Raw genomic sequence first — 19,086 nt, 5'->3', positions numbered from 1 at the left:
TGAAAAAGCTTTTTTATATGAAAATCTTTTTCACGTAAAAAGAGCTTTTTTATATTAAAAAAGCAGACAAAAATAAATTTGTTATATGAAAAAGCTTAAAAGCTTTCTTTTTAACTAAAAAATCCTTAGACCAACATTAAAATTTCAACTTATTTTCTTCCAAAAAAGTCCTAAAAATAACGTTAAAGCTTTTATTTAATAGTCACAAAAGAATTTCCTGTTTTCTTTATTTTTTTCTTCATTCCTTTTTTTTTGCGCAAAATAATTAAAACAACATAATTACTTAAAAGTATATTTGTTTTAAAGGATAATTTGTAAAACTTATAACTAAAATAACAAACAATTTTAATTACTAGTTTAGAGTCCAAGGGCAGGCAGTCCAAACGACATACTTAAAATGTCTTTAATATCCTTTCATCTACTTCTTTTAGAGCTTTTAGAAGCTTTCGTCGTATTCGAAGGAGCTGAACCATTCAAACGCATTTGCTTTAAATCCTGTCGTGCATTTGACTTTATGTTATCTATCTGTTGTTTAACCTGATTATTTTTCAAACCCATTGAGGTAGAGGTAACAGAATTGCCGGGGGGCGTAGAGGGCATGGTTTCTGTTTTATCAAATAGATCACTAACTTCTAAAATACGCGGTTTGAAAAACATATTCGGTCTGATAATAGTCTTTTCGGGGGTTTTAAATAAGTTTAACAGGCCCCAGGGTTCTTGTGACTTATCCATTTCTCCATTTTGATATTGATTCTCCACTTCGGATTCCAAAACCCAGGCTGCATTACGCACTTCTATGCGTAAACGTTCACATTCCTCCAAACTAACATTTTTACTCACATTTAACAACTGTTCCAGGGGATTTACTATATACAAGGCCGCATGATCTGGTTTCGCTATTGCTCTTCCCTCATTTAGGGAAATGGCTTTATTTTGAAAGTCAAATTGTGAATAGAACTCAAAGAATTGCAAAAGCAATTCACTAGTTTTACTAGTATTATTACTGCGAAAACCCAACGACTGAAAATCACGGGCAAATGTGCAATTTATACCATCCTCGGTAATGCGTATGTCTTCCTGTTTGGCCGATTTGATAAGGGTATTAATGGCGGGTAATACTGGTTGTTTGGTTTGTTGTAAAAAGAATATTACAAGACAGGTTAAAGAGAAATTGGAAATCCAACGTCCTGGAGAGGGATTGGTTAGACCACAACAGCTAGCCCAACGACGTATGCAGAAAGTAAGGGGCTTAACGCGTTCATCGAATTCACCAAACATGTAAAGAAGTTCCGACATATAAAAACCTGAACTGAAATTGATAAGTAAGAGAGGTAAGTTTTTAAAGATTAATAGTTATATTTTTCTTTGTAATAGATTTGAAGATGTCATGCCAATTCTGGATTGTAGGGTGAATTTTTTAACAGTGATGATGATTTGAAGGTGATTAGTGTGATCTTGATTGTAGTAAAAATATTGACTGATCTTGATTGTAGTTAATTGTAATTGGTTGTGTGTTCTTTAAATTGTTCTAGATTTGTAGTTATTACCCTAATAATGTTTTGATAGTGATATGTATTAAAAGTTTGTGATCTTGCCAACGCTAACGTGATCAGGAAAAGTTCAGGAAATCTTGAATCTTTCTTGGCTCGTTGTTTATATCAAATATAGTTGTCTAATATTGAGTTATCGGTTTTGTTAAGATTAATTTTAGATGATCTTTACATTCAATGATCCTCAAACTATTTTACATTTTTATCTGAAAAAATAGATCGCGTATTGTTTCACATCTAACTTGAGAAAGCCTTTGGTCCAAATTTTTAGTTATAATTCCAACTTAAGTCAAATTATTATGTTTAGTATTCAAAATTCTCAATTTGTGTCATATGTACAGAAAGATCATCAAGCCCGCTTCCGTGATCGGCATATAGTTTATGAAAATGTACTTGATATCTAAATGTTTGAAGTGATCTCCTTGTTCTATGCCTATGTAAACCTAAATAGAGTATTTTTAGTTTATATTTGAAGAATAGATCGCAAATTGTTTCAAAACTGATTTGAGAGAAGTCTCTTGGTCCAGATTTCCGAATTTGAGTCAAATTATAGTGATAATTTTGAAAAATTCTTGATTGTTGTTATATGTATTGATAGATCGTGATCTTGTCAGCTTCAGTGATCGAAAAAAGTTAAAGAAAATGTATTTTATATATAAATATCTGAAGTGATCCTCATTTTCTATACATATGTGATTGTAAATAAACGATTTTTAGTTTCTGTTTGAAGTGTAGATCGCGATTTCTTTGAAATCTAACTTGAGAAGTCCTTTGGTCTAGATTGGTAGTTTTTATCCGAATTTAAGTCGTATTATAGTCATCATTATTCAAAAATCTTGTGTTTTCCTATGTATTGAATCCAGTGTGATCTCCTACTCCCTCCTAAGAAGTCTAGATTCATACTTTTATCTCTACTGAAGTCGACTTATTATAAACTTTTTGACAGATCTTGATCAAATAGAAAGTGCTTGAGATCTTCTATGATTTCATTGCTATAATATGGGTATAATTGATTCCCAGAGATGTTGTTTTGAAGTCTATTTATGTCATCTTCATCTTAAAAAGTCCTTTGATGTTGATCAGAAGTAGATTTATGTTAACTCTATCTTCAAAAGTCCCCTGTTGTTGATATGATGTCAATTTATGTCAAATTCTTCTTAAGGAGTACCGTTGATTCTGATTTAATGCCGATTTGTTCTAATAATTTTAAAATAAACTGGTTTCCCCGAGAATTTTCGATGTCCCAATTAAAATTTGTTTTAAATTAAGAAATTTAGCTAAAATTTTCCAAGATTTTGTAGTCCTGTGTTTAGAATCTTCAGCATTTAAGAGAGTATATTATTAACAAATCTCTGCTAACATAAACTTACATAGAACTATCTCTATTTCTTAAGAGCTTAATGCAGTTCTGTCCAGTTAGTGTTAAAATTACTTATTGTTTACTTTAAACAATATTTATATGTACATATTTACTTTAACACATGTTTAAAAACCATAAACTTCCGAAATTCCGGATATGAGTAAGAGAATAATTGACTAATGATCTACGAATTATTAAGACCTTAAACAAAAAATAATGTTTAAACAAACTGTAAAGGAAAAGGGTCTGTCATAGTAATGTAATATTTTGGTATGTTCTCAGAAGCAGGTGTATATAGTCTACCTGTTCTGTTGTATATATTTTTGTATTACCAACTTCAATGATAATAATTTAGCAATAATTTCTATTATCTTATCTGAGTTTTAATGAGCTCTACATATCTTATCTTATCATTTATTACGATTGAAATGTAAAGCTTTTGTATTGTATGAATTCCTAAACACAAAGACCTACAATGCCATCATCAAATGGTTTAACCATAAGTGAATAACTTGAAGAAAATAATAATACTACAGTTACGAAAAAACGAACGAAAATTTATCATCGAAAAGCTAGATACAAAGCGGAGTACGGACTTTTTCATTTGAAAAACTGTTAATAAAATAATTAAATTAAAAACTTTTACATAAAAGGTGAAAAATATGAAAAAAAATTAAAAGTATTTAAAACAAAATTGAAAGAAAATTTTAAATATGTATATCAAACAAAAGCCATTAATGGAAAATAATTATAACAAAATTATCTAATTGTTATAAAATTAAGCAATTTGGAAGAATCTGTAATAAATAAAACAGCCTTGAAGTGAAAACTTTTAAGAAAATCTAATAAATTTTAAACAAATACAAAGAAAAATTCATAAAATTTTAATTAAAAAAAGCAAAAGAGAAACTGAAAATAGAAGAAAAGTGCGTCTTGAATCGAAAGTTTTTTAAAAACTTTAATCAAATTCGGATTTTTAAGAAGTTGGGAAAAAAATATTAAACTTTTTTAAAATATTGCAAAATAATGAACTCCGTTAATCGTTTTTGAGTTCTTAACTGGTTATACTCCGAAGAAACATATTGAGGATGAAACATTCTACTTAAAAGAGGACTTTTCTTTAGCCTTGCGACAAGTTTCAAATAAAAAATCTAAAAATTTTTTAAAAATATGTTTAATAACTTTCTTTGCTTCGTTGTAATATTTAACAAATTCTTACTAAAACAATGATTTATTTTCAAAATCTACCTGAAAAGTTATAGATAATTTTAACAAAAAAAAAACTTTATCTAATAAAAAAGTGGTTGCACCATACTTCTTGTAATGTATTAATCATCATTTGGAACAGGTTGTTTTACTGATAACGTACTATTATTTGCTAAATGAACAAATATTTTGCTGATAACGTTAAAAAAAAAACAATAAAAAAGTTAAACTCTATATACAACCAAAAGTTTTGTGACAAAATTTTAATAAATAAAAATAAAATAATGAAACAAATATAATTCAACAGAAATTGAAAATAATAATAAAATACTTAAGACTTGATATAAAAAAACGGGTGTGAATAAAATATTGTAATTTACTCTTTATTGAGGCAGTTGTAAGAGAGAAAAGAGATAGAGAAATTTCAGTACTTCTATAACTGAATGTTAAACACTTGCTAAACTCGCAATTTTGTTATAAACTAGACCTACAGTTTTGTTTAGTTAATAAATAATTAATCAAATTTTCACCATAAATTAAATAAAAATTAATTTAAATATGTTTCACTAAAAAAATTTCACAAAATTTCAAAAAAAAAAAAAAATGCATCAAAATTTCATTTGCATTTCTCCAAAAGTGTTTAAAAACTCAGAAAAGTTTAACTATTCTTGTAGAGGTCTTCTTCCCCGCCCACTTTTCTAACAATTTTATTGCTTAAACATAGTTTCTTACTCCTTTCCAAAGCAATTTTCTAACTTTAATACCCTTTCTTTACTTTTCAGCTTCTCATTCCCTAACCTCAGATTTAAACTTGAAAAATGGCTGCCGAAAACACTTTGGAAAAACAAATTGGTTGTATTAAATACACCCTTTTCTGTTTCAACATAGTAGCCTGGATGATAGCTACTTCACTATTTGCCCTCACCGTATGGCTAAGAGCTGAACCTGGATTCAATGAATGGCTACGCATATTAGAGGCCCAAGCCTTATACATAGGAGTTTATATATTAATAGCCACCAGTATTATCTTAATGGCGGTATCATTTTTGGGTTGCTTAAGTGCTCTTATGGAAAATACCCTGGCTTTGTTTGTGTTCATAGGCACCCAAGTGTTTGGTTTTATAGTATCCACCGTAGGTGCCGCTTTATTATTGCAATACAGCACGGTGCACTCTAGTCTACAACCTTTGTTAAGTGTTAGCATTAATCGTTTTGTTAGCACCTCGGAATATTCCTATTCTTCCTATGTACTCAATATGATACAAGAAAATATTGGTTGCTGTGGTGCCACTGGACCCTGGGATTATTTGGATTTACGTCAACCTTTACCCACCTCCTGTCGTGACACCGTTAGTGGTAATGCTTTCTTTATAGGTTGTGTGGATGCTTTGACTTGGTTCTTTGAGGCCAAAACTTCTTGGATTGTGGCTTTAGCTTTAGCCTTGGGTTTGCTTAATGTTATATGTGCTGTTATGAGTTTGGTTTTGGTGCAAGCCGTTAAAAAGGAAGAGGATGAGGCACGTGCTTATAGACATTAAATGGGGAGCACCACTTATAAGCTTTTTTTTTTTTTAAATTTTAAATATATTTTCATATTAATTTTAAGCCGTTTATACATTTTTAAAAAACCAGTTGCACAACACCCACAAAAAAGCCATAAAATGCCGAATGAACTTCTTTTTTACAAATATCATTTCTACTTAAGTTTTGTATTTAATATTAAAAATGAAGTTATTTATACAAATATTTTAATTAAGTTTTAAAAATAACACCATTATTTTGAATAAAATTATAAAAAAACTATTTTTTGAAAATTTTTCTGGTTTAAGAGAAGAATTACAAAAACGATATGAAAATGTGTTTTAAATTAGAGATAACAAGTTTTAAGAACTTTTTAAAAAGTACTTTTCGTACTTTTTGTTTGAGTTTCAGAACCTAGTGGTAGTAAATAGTAATAAAAACTTCAGGTTTAGATAATAACTTCTATGAAAATCTTCATCTGAGATGTCTAAATTGAAACTTTGTCATAGTAATGGTCGAATCAAGAAAATTTTATATATTTTGAGCCTTTTTCTAAAAAGTTCTAATTATTTCTGGCCATTTGAAGCAAATATTAATCGATTTTCATGAGATTTCCAATATGGATAATTTTAACAACAATTTCTTAAATGTTAAAATCTCCTTCAAAATGAATTATTATATGAATAAATAAGAAGAATTATAAATTGGTACTCACAGATTACTCATAGACAAATCTATCTCCAAATTTAAATGCTCATGATGATATTTAATAATGGGTACTCTGGCCTGCAGAATGCGTCTTACATGACACACACCCGGTAGGAATAGTTGCAACATATCACCTATACTTTCCATTTGTCTTTGTGTCTGAGAACGACCATTGGTTAGATTTTCTTTGGTATGAAAGACTAAACGTGAATCAGGTCGCTTTTTAGCTTCGGGACCTTTGCACTCTTGATCCAAACGTAAAATTAAATCTAAATCACAGCCCATTTTGCCAAAACCATTGACCGAGGAACCAAAAGGCAAAGCATTGGCCAAAGGAAACATGCCAACTATAGACTGTTGCACTTGATAGGCCGCAAGGAATCTTAAACGTATGCCCAAATCATTGAGTTTAGTGCCATGATATAATTCGGACATTTGTTGCTCTATGTGTGGACATTCCTTTAAGGTGGCATTCAAATCTGCCAATTCCACTATATTATTGCCATCCACTACATTTAAATTACATTTTGTACTTTCCTCTAATGGCTTACGTTTTAGAGCCTTCTTGCCGGAGGCTCTAAACCACAAAAAAGGTGATCGGGCCGGCACTCCAATCAACTCCTCATTGTAAGCCGAGGAATCTATGGCCTCGGATGCCTGTTGTGGATTTTCATATTCCAATAATATATAATGCTGGACATCATCATGCCTTACACAATAATGATGAGCACCCACTATATTACCAAAGGCGCTGCAATAGTTGTATAACTCGGGAAAAGATTTTTCCGAACTAACTTGCACCACCACACTACGAGTAGCCTCTTGCTGGCGCTGCAACACAAAGTCATCAAAAGACACTTTGTTGGCTAAAAACAAGGAATTTTATTACATTTAACTAAATAAAAAAATTGTTTATAAATTTTTCACACCACCTGCAGGTACGCCAACCGGTGTCGTAGAATATTTATTTTTTAACACATATTTTGAATAATTTTTTATATTACAACACTTTTTCACTATTTTATACATATTTTTCTAGCACTTTTTAATAGATTTATGCACTTATTTTTTCAGTTTTATTAAATATATTAATAAAACAAAACTAAATTTCAACCGAACACTAAAACACCATCCGCCTGTTACTAAAAATTGAGGTTAACTAAAACAGCTGTTGGAAAATTATCAAATTGTCAAACCCCATAGGAAATTTTACGTTTTTAAACAATTGCAAAATTTGTGGGTTTAAAGGTTTTAAAATGTTAAATGATGAATTAAACTTATATTTAAATTTATTTATTTATAATAATACTTATGTCTTTTTGTTTATATGTTTGTAGAAAGTAAGAATTTCAAGTAAATTTGAAAAGTTTGTTATTTTAACGTTTACCAACACTGTGAGAAGAGTGAATGTTAGTAAACGTTAAATTGGCGCAATAGCGGTAAACCGAGGGAAATGTCTGTCGACTTGTCAACTATATATTTTCAAAAAGCACTAATTCAAGAAAAAACCTCTTTAAATATCTTTAAATTTTAACAAATTTTAAAATTTATGAAAATTAAACAAAATTAATATAAATATGCAGGTTCTGATTATTTTTAATAAAAAACATATTAAAAATCGGTTTAAAAACTTAAAATTTTAAACTGTGACAGTAAACGTTTAACAATTTTTAAAGAACTTTTATGTTTTAATAAATCGACGAAAAACACTAAATGTGCAAATTTAAGCTTGGAAATTTTGAGCCCGCCTAAAGTGTTTTTATACAATAATTTGTTTAAATAAAATTATTTTTTCTTTAAGAATATTTCTGATTTTCTTTTATTTTTATTTCACAAGAAAAGCATTAACTTGTCATCACTTCAAAATCGGTATTTTCAATTTCCTTCTGAAAATTGTGAATTCACTGATTTCCTAAACATTTTTAACCAAAAAGTTAAATTTTGACTAATTACACTTTACAATTATATTTTATTTTAAAATATCAGAGATTTTACATCCCTGATTTACAAAAACATGTCAAATTAATGCAACAGCTGATGTAAACAAACACTTCATAGACTAGCCGCCAATAGTTTAAAAGTTAACGCTGTTAGAATATTTTTAAGATTTAGTTAAATTCACAATTTATTGCAAATTTTGTTAAATATTATTTTCAATTATATTAAAAATTTTAATATTTAATAATATAAATCGTTTTTTTTTTAATTTAAACCATTAATTTTATCCGGTCGTTGTAAAGCGCCAACTTCAGTTTTAAAATCAAACGCCGTTACATTGAATTTTGTTTGCCGCCGTTATCTTTTTTCCAGTTGTATTTTTTTATCCGCAAAAGTGCACGTGTGTTAGAATATTGTTTTATTTTCCATAAATTTCTAAATTGTTTAAACAAAAAATTGTGCAAATTTATTATATTAATAGTAAATAATAAAGTATATTTAGTTTTCAAACAAAATGGCTAAAGATAAAGTGTTTAAAAAGGAAAAACAAAAAGCTGAAAATAAAGCCCCCAAAAAGGCGCCAGAAAATGGTGTCTCAAAACCAAGCACAAATAGTGGCATTTGGCAAGATGAACGTTTTCAACATTTGGTGTCGGATCCACGCTTTAAAAGTCTACCCAAGCAGCAAAGAAAAGTTAAAATTGACAAACGTTTCCAGGGCATGTTTACAAATGATAAATTCAAAGTGAAATACACAGTGGACAAGTATGGCAGACGTGTTAACAAATCAAATGCGGAGGATTTGAAAAAGTACTATGAATTGGATTCTAGTGCGGAGGAAAGTGAAGAAGAGGTAGAAAAAACAGAAAAAGAAAGTGAGGAAGATAACTCAAATGCCGGCTCTTCAGATGAAGAGGAGGAGCTGGAGGAAAGAGAAAAGGAAGAAAAGGCTATTACACAGCAGCATAGTGATGCTGATGAAAACGATGCCTTGGAGAGTGATGGCGAGGATGTGCCTAAAACTTTGCGAGAACGTTTATTAGATCCTAATATTGATTATGCCAGAGGTGAAGGTCGCTTGGTAACCGATTCCTCCTCTGATGATGAATCTTCTGAAGATGAAGACCCCGAAATGTATATAGATCATGTATGGGGTGAATTGGCCAATGATGCTGAAAGCACTGAAGAGTCTACTAGACGCTTGGCGGTTTGCAACATGGATTGGGATCGTGTGAGAGCGGTGGACTTAATGGTGTTATTTAGTTCCTTTTTGCCACCCGGTGGCTCGGTATTAAGTGTGAAAATTTATCCCTCTGAATTTGGCAAAGAACGTTTGAAGGAGGAAGAGTTGCATGGCCCGCCTGAATTGGTGGGTTTGTCGAAGGAAGCCAAGCAACAGGTAAGTTTTTGGAGATTATTTTGTTTTATTAAGTTTTAGTTAAATAAACAATGTATTTACAGAAGGGATCTTCTAAAGCCCAAGCTGAAGATGATTCCTCTGACGATGATTCTGAGGAAGAAGACGAATTGGTTCAGGAACAAGACAGTGATGCTGGCGAGGGAGATGATTATCATATGGAAAAATTAAGACAATATCAACTGAATCGCTTACGTTACTATTATGCTGTAGTGGAATGTGATTCTGTGGCCACGGCCGATAAAATCTATCAGGAATGCGATGGCATAGAATATGAAAGTTCAGCTACTAAAGTTGATCTCCGATATATACCCGATGATACCAGTTTCGATGATGATGAGCCCTCAGATGTTTGCAATGAATTGCCAGATGCCAATAGCTATCAACCTAGACAGTTTACCACTACAGCTTTGCAACAGGCCAAAGTAGATTTAACTTGGGATGAGACTGCGGTAGATAGAAAAGAATTGGGTGATAAATTATCTGCCGGTAAATTGGATGGTATAAGTGATAAAGATCTAAGAAAAATAGTGGCTTATAGCAGTGAAGAAGAAGAGGATGAGGAGGACAGTGAAGAGGAGGAACAAGAAAGTGAAAATGAAAAAGAAATTAAACAAGATAAGAACAAATCCCAAGAAAATAAGGAAGACAAAAAAGTAAAAGAAAAACCCAAGAAAAAATCCAATAAGAAAGAAGAAGTTATAAACAAATACAAGGCCTTACTGGCGGAAATTAATGAAAAGGAAGAAAAAGAAAAACAGAAAAAGAAATATGAAATGGAATTCTCTTGGGAAGTAAATAACGATAAAACTAATCCTTTCAAAGATGATGGAGTAGCAGAAGAAGAAACTAAAAAGCCTCAAAATCTAACACCCATAGAAAAGGTTTTGCTAAAACGTAACGAAAAGAATAAGAAACGTAAAGAGGAAAGAAGGAAAAAGAAATTACAAACTACTGGCCAAGATTCAGAATCCGAACTAGATTCCATACCCGATGATATTGATATGGATGATCCCTATTTTGCAGAAGAATTTGCCAACGGAGATTTTATAGATCCCAAAACCAAACGTAGAGAAAAACAGAAAAAGCAACAGCAACTAAAGGCTGAGCAGGAGCAAGAAGATGAAAAACAGGCTAAAGAATTGGAATTACTGTTAGACGACAATAACGAGGAGGATGGCAAACAACATTTCAGTTTAGATAAAATCTTAAAAAGTGAACAAGATACTAAATCCAAAAAGAAACGCAGAAAACAACTCAAGAAATCTAAAACAGCCATCGAGGAATCACAAAAACCTATAGAAGACAATTTCCAATTGAACTTAGACGATCAACGTTTTAAGGCAGTTTTCACTTCACATGAATTTAATATAGATCCCACCGATTCTCACTTTAAAAAAACCAAAGCCATGGAACAATTAATACATGAAAAACTTAAAAGAAGACATGGTGATGAAAAAACTGAAAATCAAACACAAAATGATAAAGAATCCGATGAAAGTGCTAGTAAAAAACCTAAAAAACATACTGAAACTAGTATGTTAGTAAAGAGTCTTAAACGCAAGATACAAATGAAACAACAAGGCAAATAATCGAAAGCTGTTATTGGTGAGTTTGTTTCCTTTTCTTTTTTTTTGTTTAAACAAAATGTAGTTGTAGTCTTTTTTTTAGAGTTATTACAAAATAAATATTTTTGTTATTTAATAATTTGTAATAGAAATTACAAACAAGAACTTGAACATGTTACGAATTTTCAATATCTTTTCCAAAAGTAACAAAATTTAAAATACTGCATCTATCATAGAAAAACTCTGGCGAGATAATTTAGGTGACTATTTTTATAGAAACAATTTTGAGTGAATTTTTTTGTGTGAGTTTTTGTTTTAGAACAAACATTTAAAGTGAACATTTTTGAAAAAAAAAAAAAAAAAAAATTATTTTAGGAGACATTTATTAGGGAAACAATTTCTTGTGAAAAAATTTGCTAAAATTTTTTATTTTATAATTTTGGGTGGTCATTTTTAAAGAATTTTTTTCTGAAATTTAAAATTTTTTATTTTTTAAAGAAACAATTTTTTATAGCAAAATTTTGTGTGGACATTTTTAAAAAATTTTTCGTGAAATTTAATTTTTTTGCTTGAAATTTATGTATAAAAAAAGTAGTGAAAAATTGATTTTATTTGAAAAATAGTTTCGAGCGACTTTTTAGTGAAAAAAAAGATGAGTGAACATTTTGTTTGAGAAAATATGCTGTAAATATCAACATTTAAACAAAACAATCTCTTTTTATTCTCAATAAATCCCGCAATCTATTTAACAAAAACAAAGAACATAACTCTAGGCCGCTATGAATCATTTTAGGGGTTCTTTTTGTTTGTTGTCTGATTATTTTTTGCCTGTTGATCATAAAACTGAAATTCAAACCCTTGTTATAGTTTACACAGTCTTTATAGTTTGAGTGTGTGTATAAGAGTTTTCTCTTATAACCCTCTTACAACATGTTTTGTTTAGTTCTAAACTCAGTTTGTATTTTAGAGTTGAACAAGAAGCATTATTTTGGGCGCTAAGAAATGTTTTTAAAACTTCTCGTAAATTTCTTGGTGATTATATTATTTTGTAATTTTTTGACCTTGAATGCCAGTGATGAAATTAAGGTTTCCTGTAAAAATGAGGAAGGAGAAAATGTAGATTGGTGAGCATAGCAAGTACTGTTTCATTAAAACAAATTGTATTTACGGCCTTTGATTTAGGTTTTATCTCTACAAATTGCCTGCTCATTATTCAACTGATAAAACTGTGGATTATGATAAAACTGGTTTGCGTTATATGTATTTAACTAATGCATCTTATGAGCAATGGAATTTATCCAGTAATAGAATAAATGAAACTTCTTCTATGGTAGCTCTGACATTAGAACCTTTGGTAGCAAATCCTTTGGTCTTATTACTGGCTTATAATGATGAATTTCCCAATGGCCAAGTTATTTTCGATGGTGGCCATACTAAAGGAGTAATAGCTACTGATGGTAATACTGGCATTTGGTTAATACACTCGGTACCCAAATTTCCCTCGTTACCCAAATATGAATATCCCTCAACTGGGGCTCATTATGGTCAAAGTTTTCTTTGTGTTACCTTTAATGCTTCGGAAATGGAAAAAATAGGTGAACAATTGTTATTCAATGAACCGAATATTTATTATGAACGTGTGCCGGTTACCTTAAGTGAAAAATTTCCCCATTTGGAACAAGCCATAAGAAAGGAATGGATTTCAATGGAACCTTTTAACAATATACTCGATTTGAAGTCTTTACAGGGTATTAACTTCAAGTCATTCGCCAAAACTTCTAAATACAATAAAGAACTATACGAAGACTTTGTAGCTCCCACTTTGGACACAAATCTTTTGGTGGAAACTTGGCGCAATGGCAAGGGCAACTTCAATTCCAATTGTTCTCTCAATGATAATGTCTATAATATACAAGCTATAGAATTCAACAAACACAACATACAATTTAATACTACCCAAGATCACTCCAAATGGGCGGTATCGCAAAGTGTAGGTTTAAAATTCTGGCGTTGGCGTTTACCTTCCACCTCCAACTGGATATGTGTGGGTGATATAAATCGCCAACAACATCAGCTGCAAAGAGGAGGTGGTGTTTTATGCCAGCAGCAGAAAAAATTAGCCAAACTTTATAAGAAACTAGTGCAGCGCTACGAATCCTGTTCGTAATAAAACTCCGTGTAATTTAGTATATAGGGGTTTTCATTTTTATTAATTTATAAAGTAAATTCTAATAATTCATATGCTTAACTTTACATATACAATTTCTTTTTTAATTATAAATATTTATCTGCTGTTAGTCTTCTTATTTTTTTTCTACATAAACTTTTTCTCAAACAAAAACAGCAAAATTCAAAACATTTTCTTTAATATTTTCTTTTTCTTTAAATATAATAAAAAACTAATTTAATAAATTGTTTTAATACAAAAGTGTTTTGTGGGGGTTTCTTTTTCATTAAGTGTTAAATACATACAATATATATTTTTAAATAATTTTGGTTTAATGCTTTCATTTGTTATATAAAAAAAAGAACATTTTCTCTTTAGCGGAGTTACTTAAATAGAATTTTTCATTTTAAAAATATATAATAATTACTATAATATAATTTAGGGGGGTTTTTTACAATCGCTGTGTTATTTAACAATTAAAATATTAAACAAAACTTTGAAAAAAAAATAATCAATCAATAAATACAAAGATGGCAAACATCATTTCTTAACTTCGTAATATAAACGAGATTCTCTTAAGAGTTTTCTTTAATCTATTGTCGTCTTACGGTACGTTCTCTACTTTCTTCGCGGTGTAGACCATGTCGGGGAGGAGAAGTACTACCATTACTTAGTCTGGTTTTGCGGGATCTTTTAAATTTGGCCATATCCTCACCAAAAACATCACCCGTTCTTAAGGCCGAAATTAGATCATCAAATTCGCCTTTGTTGTCTCCTTTGGCGGGACTGCCTGGGCCATTGGATGATTTTAAACCCAAATTACGTGCCACTGAGGACATTAGACCCTCCTTGCTTTTGCGCTCTATTGTGCGTTTCTTTAATTCGGCTTCCTGCTTGGCCCGTTTCTCTTCCTCTTCTTGGCGTTTTCTCAAATTCTCATTATCCTGTTTGGCTTCGGCAAATGTAGTTAGGAAAGTATCGAATATACCAAAGAATTCATCGGGCTGTAAAACTGCACCATCTTCACCAAACAATCTAACAGCACGATCAAATCTTGTTTTCATATCTTGGAATTTATCTTCCAATTCTGCAAATCGCACAGAGGCTTGAGCATGGAATTCACGCATAACGGGTAAGAAACGATCGCCTTGTTGAGCGGGACCCGAAGAACGATGGAATTCAATTTCTCGGGCCACATCGGCTAAACCGGTGCGCAACATTTGTATATCTTTGTCCATTTCACCCAAAGACACCTTAGAGGCTTCTCTTACATGGGGTATATCTTCTTCGAGTTTAAGTAAATCTTTGAATTTCTTATCTATGACTTGAACTAAGAAATGTAAGAGTGTAGTGCCCTTGGCGGCACTTGATTTAGTATCACCCAAACGATTCAAAGAAGCCAAACGGAAGCCAGAAGCATTACCACGTGCTCCCCGGTTCATATAGTTTCCTGAGAAAAAAAAAAACACAAATTTATTAATTACTTTTCTTTATCCTTTGGTTTTTGTACTTACCTAAAGCTAATACCAGTTCCAGTAATTTTCTTAAACGTCTGGAGCGTGCTACTTCTCTGGAGGCTTCCATTACACTGGTTATGCGTGGTATTAAATCATTAACCGTGATCATGAAACGTTTCTTGTAATGTAAACTCTTTAATCTTTGTTCGTAATGGGGAATCCTGGGGAAAAACAAATGCAAATACATTAAAAAATCTTTCATTAAAACTTTAAACGTTTCAACTTACTTTGAGATTTCGTATAAGAAACGATCGGCTCTAGCCAAAGATTCTATATCCTCACTATGCTCATCCAATAAAGCTCTTTCTTCGGCTGAAGGAGTAAATTTCAACAATTGCTCTACCATATCCAAAGCTAGTTGTTCATTCGAATCCATAGATAATATGGCTCTAAAACAAAAACAATATAAAATAATCTTCTTTAAGGACAAGATCTGGGTTCTTAACTTACTTGGAGATTTCTTCATCTGACATTTTCAATTTACTCAATAGGATAGTACAATTTTGAGCGCGTCTACCATCAATAACCGATAAAACTTTATTGCGTGGCTTGCTGCCCATCATGCGCAGATCCTCTATGGAACCATCTGTGACTTGCTAAAGTTGGGAAGTAAAATATTTAATTATTTTATTGAAAGTTTCTTCCTCTTTAAAATAGCTGAACACTTACTGCTACACCATTCTTTTGATAGGCTGAGAATAGCTTATCTATTGACTCCAACTCAATATTGTTATACCATTTGGATTCGTCTAACTCACTCCAAACAGTACCTTGAACTTTGGCATCAGGAAGTTTGGACCAATTAAAACTCTTCAAAGGATTTGTAGGCTGTGGCACATTTTTCTTGGCTACTTCGGGTTTAGGAGCTGGTGGGGCTATAAAATTAATAACAAAATCATTATAAGAGTTTAGGGAACTTCCAATTAAACAAATCTTACCCATAGCTTGAGTCATAGTGGGTGGTGGAGGTGGTCCTGGACAAGGTGGCGGTGGTGGTGGTGCAGCCATCATGGGTGGTGGAGGAGGTGGTATTATTTTCATGGGTGGCGGTGGTGGTGGAGGCGAAACTGCTCCATTACAACCCGTTAGACCGGCCACCTTTTGGTCATCGGGTATACTACCCTCGGTAACTAATCTTTCCAAACGTGCTCGTTCCTGCTGTTCGGTCGTTAGTTTATGTTGTAAATCTTCCAATTTCATTTCGGCGGTTTGTGCTCTTTGCACGGCTTGTGAATGATTGGCTGATTCCTTTTCTAAACGTTCACGCATGCGTGCCAGACTTGTCTCTAAATCTTCTTTCTCTTGCATGCGCAAATCGAGTTCTTGTTCTTTTTTGGCTAAACGTGATTGTATATCGAAATTTTCCTTCTCTAATTCATCGGCTCGCTTGCGAGCCTGGGTAAGCTCTTCTTCTTTGACTAAAAGATGTACCAATTTGGAAACATTGATTTCCAAAGGTGATACATCAGGATCGTGTACAGGGGAAATAGCGGTTTTCTCCTTATTAGGATCGTCGGTATCAATATCACTGCGAGGTCTACCCTCGGTTTGTAAAACGATTTGTTGGACCACACGGTCGAACAACAACCAATGTTGGGTGCAGTGGCCAGTGTCTAAAGCAAAGATAAAATATTAAATATCTTTTCAAACTGGAAAAAGATTTAACTTACATGGCAGTAATAACATGTGTTGGAACAGTGACAACATATGAGGATAGGCTGGTGAATGACTCAGTTTACGTCTTAACAACTCAAACATGGCACTGGCACTTTTAGTATCCACATGCTCATGATCAAATTTACGTGCCAATTCTTTTTCATCCTCGGCTCTTACCATTTCAAAGAAGTCCTAATGAATACATAAAAAAAAACAATTAGCGAAACCCCTTCTACAATAATAAATAATTTAACTCACCAAATGCCGATCCAAAGTCTCATTTTCATGCTTCCTTAATTTATCGATAATAGGTTGTATGCCCATCATTAGAAATTCATAACGCAAGTGTAGCCTAAACTCTAGATTCTCTTGTCCGGGACCATAATTTAACACAGCATTAATAAAAGACATAATGGCGGTCTTTAGATTAACATCATCTCTATAGGCTCCTGTAGAGCGATCCAAATCATTAATAATGCTTTGGAATCTAGTTCTTTCGGCTGCAAATTCTTGGAAATTTAACATGGCCTGCAGAACTTTACGATGACCACCCGGCACCAAACAAACTGCACCCAAAATTTCCAAGGCCGCCACTTTAGTTTTAATATTATCGGCCGCCAAAGAGCGGGCTATAGTATCAATCGAAGTGGGATGAGCCAATACATGAGCTCGTCCAGTCTATAAGTAATTTAATTCCTCAATTATTTTACAAATTTCTAATGGTTTTTAATAACTTACCGAATTATTCATTAAAGCTTTAATGCAACCTATAAGACTAGTATGGAATGGACTATTCGCTACGCGTATATCCATTTTTTGCAATAGATTTAGCAGGGCCGGTAAACCCTCAAATTCCACAAATCTCAAAACAAAACTATGGGTCGAAGTTCTAAGAGCGGTTTTCAAAGCATCTAGAAAATGTGTATGGCTTTCGATGCGTGCATTGTATTCATGACAGGGAGAATCTTCCGGACTGACAGAAATATGTGTGGCCAATTCCTTAAGACGTTCCACATAATGTTCTGCCGTGGGTGGTTGTGTTATATTGCTAGCTGGACCGCCATCTATGGTATCCATGGGAGATTTACGCGAACAATATATTTGCCATTTCTTTTGGGGTGGTAAACTTAACATAGCCTCCTTATTGGGAGCTGTCAAATCCAATTCTTCCACTAGTTCAGCAAATTTTGTATCCAATTCATCTACCGAGGGCATGGGTTGTGTTGGTGTCAGAGTCTGTAGTGTGAAAGCTCCTTCAACCACACAAATTTCAGGTGGTTCGTCATCCTGTAATAAAAAAAAATTATAATGATTTCATTTTGTTTTGCAATATTTATATAAACATATGTATATGAGTATCATTTTAAAATTAATTCACTGTTAATAGTGCATAACCAATTAATTATTTGTAAAAACGTAGATAGACCACAACTAACAGAATATAAAAACTCCCATTAATAATCGACTTAAAGTGATTGTAAAATTTTTTTTTGTTATAATAACTCCAAAGAGGTTGTTGATTTGTTTGGCGTTTTTTTTTCGTTGCATATTTGCACCTAGTGCCTGCCAAGTAAGGTTTTTCTTTAGTTTTTCCTTAACAAATGAATGTGTTTTACTTAATGCAGCAAAATATAATCGATAAGTTACCAAAGGCTATAAATACAACAAACTTTGAAAGTCTTATATTGTCTGAACAATATATAGTTTATCTAACTATAAATATGTTTATAATATGAATTTCTAATACAACTCATTTTGTTGTTGTTGTTGATGGTTTTAACATGATAATATATAAAATGAACAGTTGTTTTGCCTATAAACAAGTTAGACGATTAACCCTTTATAGAAGCATTGTGACGTATAACAGAAATCCTCGATTTTCTTTGAGGGGAGTTAGAGAGTTAAAACAAATTCTCAAAGGATTTCTAAACAATTTCTAGGATGAGTGCATTCCCTACATTTTCTTTTCTCCCATCTGTTGAGAATTTCATTGCAACCTTCCTTTGAATTCTAACGCTATTCCTCAGTAGCCAATTTCTTCCCAATTCCTAAAAACTCTTCTGTCATAAGGAGTCCTCTTTAGGTTCCAACTTCGTTTAATTCCCTAGAAAGTTTAGTCTGAAACATGGGCTTGTGGACTAGAGGACTGAAGACCACTAATTCTAAAGCAGACATTTTCAATGTTTAATAGTTCACAATGGATCGAGTGGTGTAGCACCTTAGGGTACATAACCCTTTCTTACCTAACTCCTATTACTATTCACACTTCTAGATCCTGGTAAGTTCATAGAGCCAGAACCAACTCCTCTAGTTTCTTTTATATTCGTTTCAGCAGTTATTTTTTTTAATTATCTTAACAAGTTTTCACTGTTCACAAGAGATTAATCAATCTATTACATGATATACATTTTAGTCTATTTTAGGAAAATCTACTTAAAGTCAAATTAAAATTTATTTCTTTTTTAGTTTTTTACCAAA

At 32.0% G+C, this 19,086-nt stretch overlaps 5 protein-coding genes across 6 annotated transcripts in view; 3 read left to right on the top strand and 2 right to left on the bottom strand.

Annotated features, from left to right (window-relative positions):
- Positions 1-200: 200 nt before the first annotated feature.
- Positions 201-7,519, bottom strand: LOC119602065 (poly(A) RNA polymerase, mitochondrial). The gene is made up of 3 exons (XM_037953394.1): positions 7,278-7,519; positions 6,353-7,211; positions 201-1,309 (listed from the first exon to the last, which is right to left on the bottom strand). Exons 1-3 carry the CDS (start codon positions 7,372-7,374, stop codon positions 415-417), a joined length of 1,851 nt encoding a protein of 616 aa, XP_037809322.1. The 5' UTR covers positions 7,375-7,519; the 3' UTR covers positions 201-414.
- On the top strand, positions 3,382-5,964 carry LOC119602075 (tetraspanin-2A). The gene is made up of 2 exons (XM_037953405.1): positions 3,382-3,563; positions 4,899-5,964. The coding sequence occupies exon 2, from the start codon at positions 4,935-4,937 to the stop codon at positions 5,652-5,654; it is 720 nt and encodes a 239-aa protein (XP_037809333.1). The 5' UTR covers positions 3,382-3,563; positions 4,899-4,934; the 3' UTR covers positions 5,655-5,964.
- Positions 7,520-8,652: 1,133 nt separating the features above from the next.
- LOC119601520 (pre-rRNA-processing protein esf1) overlaps positions 8,653-19,086 on the top strand; it is a 168,517-nt gene continuing 158,083 nt past the window's right edge. Inside the window, exons 1-2 of one of the 2 annotated variants that reach the window (XR_005231240.1) lie at positions 8,653-9,682; positions 9,745-11,308. Coding sequence is in view for 1 of the 2 variants with exons in the window: in XM_037952488.1 (XP_037808416.1) it covers positions 8,798-9,682; positions 9,745-11,292 (2,433 nt within the window). In the remaining variant the exon portion in view is untranslated. Of the gene's footprint in view, positions 9,683-9,744; positions 11,434-19,086 lie in introns of those variants that run through there. The other variant, XM_037952488.1, reaches the window with a different exon arrangement.
- LOC119601532 (plancitoxin-1) lies at positions 12,236-13,457 on the top strand. Its single transcript, XM_037952503.1, has 2 exons — positions 12,236-12,392; positions 12,451-13,457. The coding sequence occupies exons 1-2, from the start codon at positions 12,271-12,273 to the stop codon at positions 13,433-13,435; spliced, it is 1,107 nt and encodes a 368-aa protein (XP_037808431.1). The 5' UTR covers positions 12,236-12,270; the 3' UTR covers positions 13,436-13,457.
- LOC119601511 (disheveled-associated activator of morphogenesis 1) overlaps positions 13,462-19,086 on the bottom strand; it is a 62,564-nt gene continuing 56,939 nt past the window's right edge. The window contains exons 3-11 of the mRNA XM_037952476.1: positions 17,347-17,895; positions 16,867-17,286; positions 16,623-16,800; positions 15,891-16,565; positions 15,622-15,827; positions 15,403-15,548; positions 15,180-15,341; positions 14,950-15,113; positions 13,462-14,885 (exon numbers count right to left, since the gene is read on the bottom strand). Coding sequence (XP_037808404.1) covers positions 14,029-14,885; positions 14,950-15,113; positions 15,180-15,341; positions 15,403-15,548; positions 15,622-15,827; positions 15,891-16,565; positions 16,623-16,800; positions 16,867-17,286; positions 17,347-17,895 — 3,357 coding nt within the window. The 3' untranslated portion in view covers positions 13,462-14,028. The remainder of the gene's footprint in view (positions 14,886-14,949; positions 15,114-15,179; positions 15,342-15,402; positions 15,549-15,621; positions 15,828-15,890; positions 16,566-16,622; positions 16,801-16,866; positions 17,287-17,346; positions 17,896-19,086) is intronic.

Source organism: Lucilia sericata, unplaced genomic scaffold (assembly GCF_015586225.1).
Source record: "Lucilia sericata isolate MDLA Ls3-8-SP2 unplaced genomic scaffold, ASM1558622v1 Contig000006F_arrow, whole genome shotgun sequence".
In the NCBI taxonomy this organism is placed as follows: Eukaryota; Metazoa; Arthropoda; class Insecta; order Diptera; family Calliphoridae; genus Lucilia; species Lucilia sericata.
The sequence above is the reverse complement of the archived record's forward strand: the minus strand, read 5'-3'. Positions and strand labels throughout refer to the sequence as shown.